Raw genomic sequence first — 13861 nt, 5'->3', positions numbered from 1 at the left:
TTGCCTTTTAATGACCAAATATAAACCTCTAAAATGTACTCCCTCCGTTCCTAAATATAAGTCAAATGCATCTATATACATCCGTATGTAGTCCATAGTGGAATGTCTACAAAGACTTATATTTAGGAATGGAGGGAGTATCAGATAATTTAAATAACTTGGTCTGACAAAAACAACGTTTGAAGTACTGACAGACAAAAACACATTTCTCAAGAAATATGTATATTTCCATAATATTTTTAATGAAATCAGCATAATAAATGAAGACTCCAGGTGATACCTCTTAAGAGAACTGTGAAATATTTGTAAAGAAAATTGCAATGGAGGGGAGAAACTATTCAGCTCTTCATTGGCTAATCAGTAGCAAGGAATGGTAAGTACATTAGTACATTCTGTGTACAAAAACCAATTGGAATGCACTTTCAGTTCATGCTTCAGCCTCAGAAGCCATCACCAATAGTCACCACAAGAGCACACACCATTCTTAAAATGATGAAAGCGACTGGAGTCCCGCACAATGATCTCATGGTCAACAATCTTTGAGATGTAGGTGAAAGCACTGTGGCAATCACCGCAAACGCGCAGGTTCTTTGTGATCCTTATTGGACAACCAGGGGAAGTTGTGAGGAGGCCATATGCGAGAGCAAGCTTCTCGCTGTGCTCAGCAAGCAGGTTATTTTTCTCCTCATCATCGACATCGTGGAGTGCAAAATTTGTCTCAGGAACATAACCCATAGATTTGATGCGATCAATCAGTCTCTCCAGAAGGGCATAAATCTGAGGGGATAGAGAATGCGATCGATCTCCAACAAAGAAAGACGCAGTTCCTTTCTTACCCTGGACCCAACTACAACCGGGCCTCTTCTTAATCCCGGAGTTCTTCATCAGGTTTCTGATTCTGGCTACATCCTTCCAACGCCTTGCATTAGCATATATGTTGGAGATGAGCGTGTAAGATCCATCATTCTCTGCATTCATCTCAACTAGCTTGTTAAGAGCATATTCAGCAAGTTCTACATTTGAATGTACTCTACACGCACTAAGCAATGCAACCCAGACTACTGCAGTAGGCTCCATTGGCATGTCTTTGACCATATTCCATGCCCTATCTATCTGCCCGGAGCGGGCCAGCAAGTCAATGACACAAGCATAATGCTCTGCACAGGCAGCCACACCGTAATCTCTGCTCATGCTGTCAAAGTAATCCAGGCCTCGATCAATCATTCTAGAATGGCTGCAAGCATATAGAACAACCAGGAATGATATATCATCAGGAACAAAGCCTGCCATTTGCATCTTGTCAAATATTTCCAGGGCCTCATTGCCACGACCATGCATCCCATATCCTGCCATCATTGATGTCCATGAAATATCATTCCTTTGTGACATGCCATCAAATACATACCTAGCTGTATCGACATCACCACACTTTGAGTACATGTCAATAAGACAGTTTGCCACAAAGTATGTAGATGCTTCATATTGATGTTGACGAACCACATAAGCATGGATTTGCTTACCCACACGCAGGGCTGACAGATGTGCACAGGCCATCAGAATGCAGGAAACCGTAAATGCATTCGGGGCAACTGCGTGTGGTTTCGAGAGCATCTGTGAGAAAAGCCCGAGGGCATCATTAGAGTCCCCATATTGTGCATACCCACCTATCATCACAGTCCAAGTCACCACATTACGTTCCTTTCGGGGTATAGAGTCAAATATAGAACGTGCAGCTTTGAAGATTCTGCACTTTGAGTACATATCTATTAAAGCATTGTGCACCATGAGATCCTCCTCATCGCCAGTACCACCAAAATGGTTATCCAAAGATAGAAGACGATTCTTCAGAGAGTAGGCATGAGTTTCCATACCCTGAGAATATGCTCCCAAGGAAGCACAAGCAGACAGCACAGAGATGATTGTGATAGAATTTGGCTCTGAACCAGAAAAGAGCATTTGTCGGAAAACATTGAGTGCCTCTTGGCCACATCCTCTCTGAGCATACCCGGCAATTACAGCAGTCCAGGTCACTACATCTGCTGAGATGTTTTCCTTGCGCATATTCTTAAAAATCTCAAAGGCTGCCTCAAAGTTCCCACTTTGGGAGTAGCCAGTCACGATTGCATTCCAAGAAACAACATCTTTGATTTCCATCATATTGAAAACCTTTACCGCATTCTTCATTGAACCACATTTTGCATAAGTATCAACCAGAGCATTGCCTACAAAAACATCTGGAAATGTACCATTCCGAATGGTATTTCCATGAATTTCTCTAGTTCGAGGTAGTGCCTTTAGAGAAGCACATGCAGGAAGAATGTTCACAATGCTAATGATGTCAGACCTATCATTTGTAGCCTTCTCGTGGACAATCATTGCCATTTTCGAGAACATATCCAACGCGGTCCATGGACTATTGTGTTTAACATGGGCTGCAACAATTGAATTCCATGATATGACATCATCAATTCCCCTCTGAGCTATTTCCTCGAACACCTGGCTGGCTTCCTTCAGTGAACCACAGCGGGCATACATTGCCACCAATGCATTGCATACAAAGACGTTTGACTCAAAGCCATTGCAGCATATAAGTCCATGTAATGTGATACCACAACGGTACGAGGGTAGCTCTCCACAGGCCTTTAGTATATGCGGCAGAGTAAAATGGTCCGGTCTGGTTCCAGCACGCAGCATCCGGCAAGATACTGCAATGGCATGGTCAAGGTGGCCCTCTTTGATGTGTTCTCGGATGAGTAGATTCCACCAGACAGCTGGAGACGGCACAACATGCTCCAATGCTGTGAGAGCCTCATCTTTGGAACCACACGCAAGATAAGCAGCTACGACACCAGTACCCAAAGATCTTGGTGATAAATACGGCTGAGATGGCAAAGGTGGAAACGACACTTCCAACAACGATGCTGGATAAGAAAGAAGACCCGAAGAAATGAGCTTCTGGTGAACTTGATGGACTGCATTCACCGACCTGCATTCCTTTAACAGGGTGGCGAACTGAACAGGAGAAATATCTCGACCAAAGCCTGCTGCATTTGCAACTGAGATGAACCACCGTACAGCAATTGGTGTTGTGACTCTTGGCAAGTTGAAAAGCATAATATTGTGCAGACTAATCCCTCAAAGCAGTCATCGCATCACTGTACAATGAAAGAGAACAAAATGAGAAGGTGTCATACACATAGTATTTCAATCAATACAAATTGATGTAAGGAGCAGAAAAGAAGAGTAGGCAAAGATCAAGAAAATAAGTGCACATGCACTCGAGCCTTACTGTGGCAGAGCTACACTAAAATGCCAGCAGGCGCAAAGTCCGGATCATAACCTGTCTTTGCGTGCGTAAAACTAGCTCACAGGCAATCTAGTTGTCCTTTCGTTCGGAAGCTTGTTAATTTAGACTGTCCTGGGTTTAGCATTCATACTGTCCAATGTATCTGAGCTCAGTTTGAAATGAAATTCGGCGCACTGTGCACCACTCCCTTGTTAAAAAAAAGAAGCTACTCCACACTGCATTTCTCTTGTTCACATTGCTTACAAAATACTACTCCTACATGCTTGAGCTGAACATACTACGAATTTAGTGCTTAATTCTATTATACACTGGAATTAAATTCAAGACTGGCACGCATCCATCTCAGACATGACACATGGGACTGACGGACATCACAAGTGGGCAGGGAGAGGCGAGGAGACAGGAAATTACCAGCAGGGAGCGAGGGAATCGCTGAATCACACGCACGCACGCCGCCGCTTCCAGCGCTTGCTGATCGATTGGTTTTTGCTCCGGTTGCTAACAAAGTTCTGTTCTTCAGAGGCAGCGAGTGGTTTGAGGTTCCGGCGGCAGCCGCACCGCCCCCGCCTCGTCCCTTGGCTTGGCGGTGGCGGCGACGACTGGGAGAGGGAACGGCCGCGCGAAGCTCTGCTGGTCGGTCGCCGGTCGAGGTTCGAGCGCTGGTTGGAGCTGGCGCCCGGGCCGGAGTGCCAGCGGCGCGTGAGGGTGCGGCCGTGCGGCGCCGTGCTAGGGTGGAGGGTGAGCAGAAAGAACGAAGCTGCGGGGAGCGCGCTGGAGCGAGCGGGGCCTAAGGGAATCCAGCACTCGTTTGCGTTGCTGCCTTGGGCCTTGGTTGGGCCGGGCTCTAGATGAGCGGGGTGGACGGAAGCAGACGCGTTGTGGGCTGAGCCCAGCTCCGGCTCGGGCGGAGGTCGGACTCACCTCCGCCGTCGCCGTCGCCGGCTCGATTCGGCCGGTCGCCGCCGTCTCCGGCTCCTTTTGGTCCTCTCGCAGGCTCCAACACTTGATCCATCGCTAGCCCGCAGTTCCCCTCGGCCTCTCCACGCTGAAACCCCAAATCCAACAAACCTTACACACACATACACATCGCCATCGCAGAGCGTTAACCGCGACCTCAACGAGAGAGCAGAACAAACTACTAGTATCAGGTAAGCAGTGAGCTCATGCATCTTGGATTCCTGACAGCTGCAAAGAAAATCTGTGGGATCCTTTTTAAAACGTACTCCATGTGTGATTAACAACGACTCCTGACAGCGAGTGTCATCAGATTCGGACCCTAGCTGTAGCTAATGGCTGGGCATTTCAGTGCCGGTCTCTTTCTGGCTTTGTCACCCCCCGTTTGCCCTCGCCTAATCTCTTCCCAGGGAGCTTCTACCTGCAGCCAGTCGCCACCTAGAACAGCCTTCTTTTTAGACCATACACCTAGAACTGCATCATTATCATTCTTATATAATTTTCTGATTATCTTCTCTCTTTTTTGAACACTTCTGATTATCTTTTCATGTCCCTTTCACGGCAAGATCCAGGTTTTGATTCCCCAGGTCTTTAGCTCTGCTACTTCTAACCGTCTGTGCTAGTATCACTCTGTTTAATCAAGGACTAAATAAACATTATGATTCAGTAATCACAATGTGATGACAGCAGTTTCACACCACGCAGAAAAGGGGAAATGGAGAACAAAAAAAAACTGTGATGGGAAATGAACAAAAGGTGTTAGGAAACTTGCAACATCGAGCTGAAACTTTTGATCCCCAACTAGAAAATGAGGTTAAACTTTTCAGGAAAAAGAAGGTGCCCTATTCAAAAGAATAAAAATGAAGTGAGAGCTGAAACTTTTGATCCCCAACTAGAAAATGAAGTGAAATTTTTCAGGAAAAGAAGGTGCCCTTAGAGCTAACTCATGCATTCTGAAGGGTGTGTCCTGGAATGTTGCAGAATTTTTTAGATGCACAGATCCAAGATTCCTAATCAAAATACATCAGCTCTTAACAAGTTCCACAGCAAAAATTACCATATAGAGTATATCCAATCTGACTAGAGGAGAGAAAGAAGACCTGACAGAGTTAGACTGCATAGTTTCTTCAGAAAAGAATTTCACTGGTAAAACAAGTTGTGAATTGTGAAGAAGCAAATAATCACAACACTGACAAGCTATCATCTTCATTGCAGCAAATGCTAGTGTACGTGCATGGAGCTGAAATTCACATGGCAAAATGTAGTCCGAAACTCCAAATCTATACATTAACAATTCCTACCAAACAGCTAACCAAACAAAAGGGAAAACAAACTAACTCAAACTGACATGCCGAAAAAAGAGAAACATTACAAATCGGAAGGCAGGCGTATCTGTGTATGGCCACATAGCAGTACGGCAGAACCCGTTAAATCAAACCAAATGTAGAGCCAAATCTGAGCAGATCTTGTACAGGTACTCTGATAATCCTGAACTATATATATAGCCTTTTATCTCCACATGCATAATGTACACAAACTAGGTCTTCAAACTCTTTATGTCCAGTCATCTGAATATCCATGTCGAGACTGGAAGCTGGACAGAAGAAGAAAAACTCACCTATTGCTACACTGTGAGTGTGTCTCAAAATCTGGCGAGGCGCCATGCTCGCTCATACTACCTCTCGACAAGTTTCGCATCCTCTGCCAGAACTTCTTGTTCTTGCCTGTCATCAGGGGGCCAGAGCTGGACTGCATGCGGAAAGAACCTGAATCGTCAGCTGGAGTGAAGACAGGCGTTGAACCAAACATCTCAGATAATAGCACCCTCTCCGCTTCCATGCCAGTTACATCGTAAGCCGCTGTCGTACGAGCCGCCAATTCCTGGCTGAAACTTCCCGAACCAAGACCCTCATCACCCTCGCTGCAGACAAGCTTCAAGGCCTGCACAACTTCGCTCATGCTCGGTCGGTGTGCAACCTCAGGCTGTACACACATGGATGCGATGGCAGCTGCTTTTGCCACGTTGTCCAGTGGCACATTAGGGCCAAGAAGTGGATCAACAGCTTGACGCAAGCCCACCACATTTGTCAGATATGGGCGAGCCCATGCGACTAGGCTTTCTTGGCCTGCAGGCTGAGACATGTCCACAGGCTTCCTACCTGTGAGAAGTTCAAGTAATACGACTCCATAGCTGTATACATCACTCTTGACAAGAAGATGGCCCGTCATGGCGTACTCCGGTGCAACATAACTGAGAAGAAAGACAGAATATCATACCATGTTTAAAACTACACCAAGACGTTGAGGAGGAGATAGTCCTTACCCGAATGTTCCCATGACGCGGGTGGAGATGTGCTGGTTCCCCTCCCCCCTCGCAGTCCTGGCCAGTCCAAAGTCTGAAACTTTTGGTGTGAAATCATGCTCTAGCAGTATGTTGCTTGACTTGAAATCACGATGAATCACACAAGGGCTTGAGTCTTCATGTAGATATGCTAGTGCCCGCCCTGCCCCCAGGGCTATCTTCATACGTGCATTCCAATCAAGTGGAGCTATCTCGCGGTCGGCTCCTACAATGTGCCAACACATTAAGTAATTAGTTTCAATCAACTGTTGACACTTCTATATGCTGGCAGAGTAAAATCTGCAATAACATACTTACCATGCAAATGGGACTCAACGCTGCCATTTGGAATAAGTTCATATACCAGACACCGTGCATTCTCCTCCACGCATATGCCTAACAACTTGACCAAATTTCGGTGATGCAAGCGTCCCAGCATCTCAACCTCTGCCAAGAACTCTCGTTCACCTTGGCCATCAAATCTTTTCAGAACCTTTACTGCAACTGTGGTTCCATCTTCAAGTGTCCCTTGGTACACACATCCGAAGCCACCTTCCCCAAGTATCGACGAATCGTCAAAGCCATTTGTAGCCTTTTCTATCTCAGCAAATTTGAATGTCTTTGCCTGCCCTGCGTATGCTGCCATACTTGACCCCAGTGAACTTGATGGACCTGATTGAGTACTACGGCGACCAGCTAAAAGTGTGTTACATGTCCCTGCAATCATGAGGTGTTTCAGGATGGAAACTTGTTGCTGGTAAAAATGGACATATATTACTTTAACAACAAAATGATACAGGACGTTCAGAAGTGAAAACGCCTCATCTGAAATGCTACCATAAACGCTGTGGGTTAGCATTTGAAATGTGGACTACCTTTTACTAAAAGTTGGCTGTGTGCATCACAATGATGCAGAGGCTGGGTTTATCCCCTTTTCGACCTTTTGAGAAAAATAATAAAATTGATTTTTCCATTCTGACCTATTATTATCTGAAAAATATGCTTGGCATATACAGATTTGATATTTGTCACTCGCCTGAGTAATTGTTATTTCTGGGTCAACCAAGTTGCACATCATCAAGTCTACGATAGCACAAAAACGTTTGTGCAACTTTGTGTCTAGAAATGTTTGAGCGACCAGCTGCACATCTCTAAACCTATTTTCTAACATTTTCAGCTACTGAATTAACCGTTAGATTAAGAATCAACTTTCAAAATCATCCACATGGAAGTAACACTTTCTCAGTGAGCTGAGAGACAGATGCTCCGTTATAAATTTAGCAATGATCCCATAAGTAAACACTTGAGAATAGCGCTCGAATTTAGAGGCAGTGGCTAATTTAATCCTCACAACATTAATAATTTCCAGTTCAATAAGATAGACATTTCATGAAGGATGGTGCCAAGGTCGGGGATAATGAGTCTTCCATTTTCTATAAAGACAGATCCAGTGCTAGAAGCTCCCACATCAGGTGAGGTCTGAAAGGATTATACGAGGATAACATCGTGGCTTTACATGTCTATTTTATAGGTACAAATTAGTGTATACGACCAGGACAAAATATTGAAAATATAACTATGGGGTGCAGTTTTTCCGTATGGGATGTTCGAAAGCATGTGCTGCATCGGAGGCCAAGGCTGTATCTCATGTGGCACAATAAAATATGCCAACTATACGGTATTCCCTCCCAAAGGGCATTACTGGAGATATTTGCCTATAGGACACGCTGAATTCAATAGCCAGTTGGAACTGGAGACACTTGGCTGAAAATGTGCAGCTATTGTTCTGCTGTCAATCGAACAGCTAAGGCAAGTAACATCACAATATAATATGAATATAGATATTAGAAGGACATGTACACATACCGGAAGACCTGGAAATTTTTGGAATTGCACTATGTGGATATCCTTGAGCCATGTCATCTGAATCCCTGAATCTGAGTATCAGCAACCATGCAGCCACAGTGCAAATAATCAATGCTATAACAGTGGATAGAACAGCAATAGCAATTACGCTCCCATTCACTTTTCTTTTGGGTCTTCCTACATCAACCCCCAGGGGCTTCATTGCCCTTGCATTTCTGCTGTTGCCGAATGCACCAGCTGGTGCTGAAGGCGGAGAAGGAGGAAGCCCTGAACAAAATACAAATCTTTGGTGAAACTCTTAGTGCAGAAGTTCAAAATGCTTAACAATGAGATATGATGAGCATGACGCACTGAATCCACTGATGTTTATGAGATCAATCAAATGACTACAGTATACTGAAAATAGCTGGTAGCATTGACCAACTACAAATAACCAAATAAGAAAGTCCAAGAACACAAGCAAAGAATGCACGCATACCTGGATAGACAACATAGAGAATCTCATAGTCCCCGAAAACTGACGGTTTGAGAGAAATCTTTTTGCTCCACAAGCTTTGAAATGTCGACAAGGCAGTAGCTTTATCAAAATTCACATGCATTGGTACCAGATGCACAAGAACTACTGTCTTGTCAGGTTGATCGCCAGCCACATTTGCACCCATAACACGAACCTGCCGCCGTGCCATGTTTACCCCAGATCCCACTTCGTCAGCAAAATCCGAAACTAACGGAAAGAATGAATAAAGGTCCACACTTAAACGGATTCCAACTTTAATTGGTAGAACACAAGCACATGGAGCTCCCGCGGGTGGATCCGTTAGAGGCTCTGGGCACACTAACAATTTGCAATCTGCATTTTAACGCTTCACTAGGTAAGAATCATCAGTATTACCCAATATGCACAGATTCAGCATGTAAAGTTTGAAAGGACAAAGATATTAGAATACATAAAGAAAAATGTACCTAAATTAGGTGGTGGTGGGGGCAATGCCCAAATAGGATGAGTTGATGGTGCTCTGGGATCTGTTTCAGGAGGAATTGGTGGAAGAGTAGGAGAAACACGAGGTCCTGAAAATGATTGAAGTTTCAAATATCTGTACTGAAATCAGGAGACGAATACCAAACAAGGCAAAGTAAGAAGGCTAAGTACCTTTGCTGCCATTAGAGGGGCCCTTTGGTGACACTGGTGGAGGAGATGGAGGATGCACATGGAGGTTTGGATGGCCTGGACAGGAAAAACAATGAAAGTCTTAGTACTATGAAATGAAACCAATGTTTTTTTGTTAGAAAATGAAACCAATGTTTTATAGAAGGAATAACTACCATTACCTTGAATCATCGGTGGAGGTGCATGATGATTTTGCCTTTTAGCCCCAACCTGCTGTGGAGGTTGAGCTCGCGAGACATCGGGACCTATAACACTGAACTTTTGAGAATCTTAACACTCACAATAGATAATAGCTAGGTTTTTCAAGAGGCATTATGCTGAACCTTGAGCATGGGGTGGTGGGTAAGATGGGGAAAATGATGGGCGTTCTCCTTTCGTTGGTGTCGGAGGATGAGATCTGCCAGTGGGTGCTGGCTTAGGAGCTACCCCTAACGATGGGGGTTGAGCATGTGGAACCGTTGATGCATTCCTCGGGAGTGTAGGCATATTTGTGTTGTGGGGCAGAGGACTTGCTGCAGGCGCAAACCCTGAAATCAGGAATTTCAGTAGTCAAGATACATTGTCTTTCACAAACAAGCTGCCAATTTTATTTAATTTTTTGAGATTACCTCTAGTTGGTGATTTGTGAACCGGTGCAGTACTAGGTTCCTTTGGTGGAGATGCACGTTGAATGTCATGGTTCTTACCACTTGCAGGAGGGGAAGTATTTGCTGGGGGTGCCGTGTTTCCTACAATAAACATGAAGTTCAATATCTAAGAACAAATGAATGTAAGAACATTGGCAAAGAAATACCAGCAGATTTTTTTAATACTCACTATTGTTATGCTCAGCATTTGGAGCTTGTGCTTGTTGTTGAGGTGCATGTGCGATAATAGGTGGTGAAATTGGAGGTTTCACATGTTGCGGAGGAACTACTAAGAAGAACGGTAAACGGTAAAACATATGCAACCTGTCAAATTTGATCCATCCTATGGAAGTGATTTACCTGAAGCGGAAGGAGGAACTGCCGGGAAAATGCCTTCAGGTGGTGGATACGGAGGGACATCATTACCTAGAGAGGGAGAATGCAGGAGTGAATAATGAGGGAAGGAACATATTTGCACGATTTTTATGAACTTTTGGCACATCAAGAATTCGGGAACCTAAGCTTATAAATCGTTGCCAGCAGAATATATACCTGATCCAATTGGTGTACCTGGTTGATTGTTCACAGAAGGCGGAGGCGCTAGTGGCACATTAGGCTTCACAGCCACAGATGGAGCAGGAGCTTGAACTGAAGATAGTGAAGGAGGAGGCACTAGTGGCACATTAGGCTTCACAGCCACAGATGGAGTTGGAGCCTGAACTGAAGGTAGTGAAGCAGGAGGCACTAGTGGCACATTAGGCTTCACAGCCACAGATGGAGTAGGAGCCTGAGTTGAAGGTAGTGAAGGAGGAGGTGCCAGTGGCACATTAGGCTTCACAGCCACAGATGGAGTCGGAGCCTGAACTGAAGGTAGCGAAGCAGGCGGTGGTAGTGGCAGATTAGGCTTCACAGCCACAGATGGAGTAGGAGCCTGAACTGAAGGTAGCAATGCAGGTGACCCAGGAAGTATTGGTGTGGGGTTTCCAGCTGCAGCTTGCGGCGGAGGAGCTGCTGCCGGGGGCACCTCCTCAGTGACAGCAGGAGGAGGAGCAGGCTCAACCGGAGGAGGCACAGACACAACCGGAGGAGGCGCAGACTCAGCTGGAGGAGACGTGGACACTACTGGAGGCAACGCAGACTCAACTGGAGGAGGTGCAGACTCAGCTGGAGGAGACGTGGACACTACTGGAGGCGACGCAGACTCAATCGGAGGAGGCGCGTTGTAACCTACATAAGATTCAGTTAGTGATGCACATATCAGGATTGGAAATGCCATATCTGACTGAATGTGAGCTACCTTTAGGGGGGACTACCGGAGCCGGTGCGGCCTGCGGCTCAGCCGGAACTGCCCCCTTCTGGAGGGGAGGACTTGCTGATGAAGTAGGGGGTGCTGCAAAGGATCAATGTAAGGAAGGGCCTGCACATGAATGTCCCTGATGATCTTTGAAAATTCAGAGCTACCTGCTGGAAGAGTCACTGGACCGAGGGCGGAGGAAGGTCCAGGAGGACTGGAAGCTTGTCCTTGATCGACAGGCGAACTACCAACCCCGGGAGCAGGCGCCAGATCAGTACCTAGAGTGGAGTGAAGAACACAGGTTCAAGGAGCAGGTAAAGTATGCAGTGTACACTACTAACTGTGTAATGACTAAGCTATGAGTTTAGTATCGGACAATCTACAGGTTGCTATCTGAGGCAAATCTTGAGTGTCTTTTCAGCACAAAAGTTGCAAAGCAAGAGCAATTATTGAAAGCTTGCAACATGAAAATGGCACATAGTGATGCATCATCCGACGCATGCGGCCAAAAATTATTAATTGTTGTTGCGATATCACGGCCAAAAAACACAGGTAGATGAGGCAGCAAGCACATGCGACGCAATTAAAGTGGCTCGCAGTTGCGGTGACAGCCAAAGACAGGGGAACGCGAAATGCCAAGACGCCGACATTGCGCCGCCCCTCTTGATGAAAATTCAGAAGCAAGGAGCACATGCGCTTCAGAAAGCTCTCCTGTGGTTTGCTCAAATCCTGAATAAAAAACTGTGAACCGCGGTTTCCTGGCAGCAGATCAGCTGGCCAGCCTGCGCATTTGGAAGAAAAATTGTTGAATCCGCAGGTTTCCGCCTCAAATTGCTCAACCGAGGGGGGAAAGGGGTGGAAATATCATGGAGAAACAAGCAAGCATTCGCATTGCCCAGCAGCTAGACATGAGCTGATCCCCAATTTCCCACCCAAACAAACCACGCCATGGAACCTGGGGTAAGAGGAGAAGAAAGCCGAAGCTTGCGCAATGCTGAACTTTGCTCACCTGTGGATCCAAGAAGGGAAGCGAGAAGCAGCGCCACCGCGCAAGCAAGACGCCGCATCTCGCCGTCGCCTGAAGCCACGCGCGCGCACAAGCTCCTAGCCAGAGCTGCCGCAGAAGCAAGGGGATCACAGCCACCTCGGTTCAGCAGTCGCGGAGCCGCACCCGCAAGAAGCCCCTAGAGCGGCTGAAAAGGAGGGAGCCTGACCGCCATTCGGGTAGCACGCCATGAGCAACCGCGGGCCCATGTGGGGAGGGAGGGAGCCAGGGAGGGTGTAGGGAAGAGCAGCGCGAGGGAGGGGGAGGAGGAGGGGAAGGTGGCCACTGCCCAGGAGGAGGAGGCGGCCAAGGCAGGCACCAAACACCACCAGTACCAGTACAGTACAGTACCAGTACTTGTACAAGTAGCAGCAGGGACAGGTAAATGTAAATCACGCACCCTAAAAAGAGAGCCCACCCTAGCAGCAGAATTTATTAGCTAAAGGCGAAAGCGGCGGTGATCCAGGCAGCACGAAACCGATGCGGATGCCGGTGCCAGGCCCGGGTCGAGGAAAACTAACGACGGACGGCCGGGTGAAGAAAACATTCGTTGCTTCCTGCCCGTGACCTCGCCCACGCACCACCTCCACCGTTGCACGCACGAGGCCGAAAGAATCTCGTGATCTTTGGCCTCTGGTTTAGTTTAACCATGGACGTTAGTACCACGAACTGGCAGTAGTGGTACCGCCGCGAGACGCAAATGCAAATGCAGATCTTTGGCGATGCAATTAATCCAGCTAGCCCGTAGTCCGTAGTCCGTCCGTCCCTCTCGCTGTGGGGCTTTGGTAATCCCTCGTCCTCCCGCCAGCCTGGTCTGGTCCGGGAAAATTACCGGCTCCGGCCGCCCCGGCTTGTCGCTTTACCACTGTGTGCAATGTAGCAGTGGCCGGGGCTTTGCGTTTGGATGGGAGCGGCACGAGCCCCTGAAATTGAGCGCCGGGTTCTCCTCTCCTGCCCGTGCGCGCGCGCGCGCGGGCGGTGCCACGGACACGGACGCGGACACTGTGCCGGTCGATCACGGGGCCATGTCGGCCGAGCGCGGCCGCCGTGAACGAGCGGGCGGGCATCGGATGCTGCGTGACCTGGGCAGAGCACACGCGGTCTGGTGCATGCGACGGGAGGCTATGTACTGTATGTTTGATGGGGTAATCCTGATCCTGACACGGGGATTTGTCGCTGTTTGCTCTGCCGCGACGTGCGTCGGTACGCTAGCCGGCCCGTTCGTTTTCGGGAATCGAGGCGCTGTGGAGTCGCCGTCGC

At 47.2% G+C, this 13861-nt stretch overlaps 2 protein-coding genes across 7 annotated transcripts; both read right to left on the bottom strand.

The window, feature by feature from the left end:
- Nucleotides 1-205: 205 nt before the first annotated feature.
- Nucleotides 206-4444, bottom strand: LOC123060355 (pentatricopeptide repeat-containing protein At5g16860). Its single transcript, XM_044483042.1, has 2 exons — nt 3719-4444; nt 206-3155 (listed from the first exon to the last, which is right to left on the bottom strand). Exon 2 carries the CDS (start codon nt 3112-3114, stop codon nt 451-453), a length of 2664 nt encoding a protein of 887 aa, XP_044338977.1. The 5' UTR covers nt 3115-3155; nt 3719-4444; the 3' UTR covers nt 206-450.
- A 995-nt stretch (nt 4445-5439) lies between these two features.
- LOC123060354 (proline-rich receptor-like protein kinase PERK9) lies at nt 5440-12999 on the bottom strand. Of its 6 annotated transcripts, none has more exons than XM_044483037.1 (16): nt 12566-12962; nt 11724-11834; nt 11560-11652; nt 10833-11489; nt 10623-10688; nt 10453-10551; nt 10245-10364; nt 9960-10163; nt 9798-9881; nt 9619-9693; nt 9432-9536; nt 8947-9318; nt 8469-8735; nt 6921-7319; nt 6585-6828; nt 5440-6512 (listed from the first exon to the last, which is right to left on the bottom strand). In XM_044483037.1, exons 1-16 carry the CDS (start codon nt 12621-12623, stop codon nt 5876-5878), a joined length of 3591 nt encoding a protein of 1196 aa, XP_044338972.1. In that variant the 5' UTR covers nt 12624-12962; the 3' UTR covers nt 5440-5875. The 6 variants fall into 6 exon arrangements, with proteins under 6 accessions (XP_044338972.1, XP_044338970.1, XP_044338974.1 ...); XM_044483035.1 differs by having other exon boundaries at nt 10815-11489; nt 12566-12959; XM_044483039.1 differs by having other exon boundaries at nt 10453-10548; nt 12566-12959.
- Nucleotides 13000-13861: the final 862 nt, after the last annotated feature.

The sequence above is a fragment of the Triticum aestivum genome, chromosome 3A (assembly GCF_018294505.1).
Source record: "Triticum aestivum cultivar Chinese Spring chromosome 3A, IWGSC CS RefSeq v2.1, whole genome shotgun sequence".
Classification (NCBI taxonomy): domain Eukaryota; kingdom Viridiplantae; phylum Streptophyta; class Magnoliopsida; order Poales; family Poaceae; genus Triticum; species Triticum aestivum.
The sequence above is the reverse complement of the archived record's forward strand: the minus strand, read 5'-3'. Positions and strand labels throughout refer to the sequence as shown.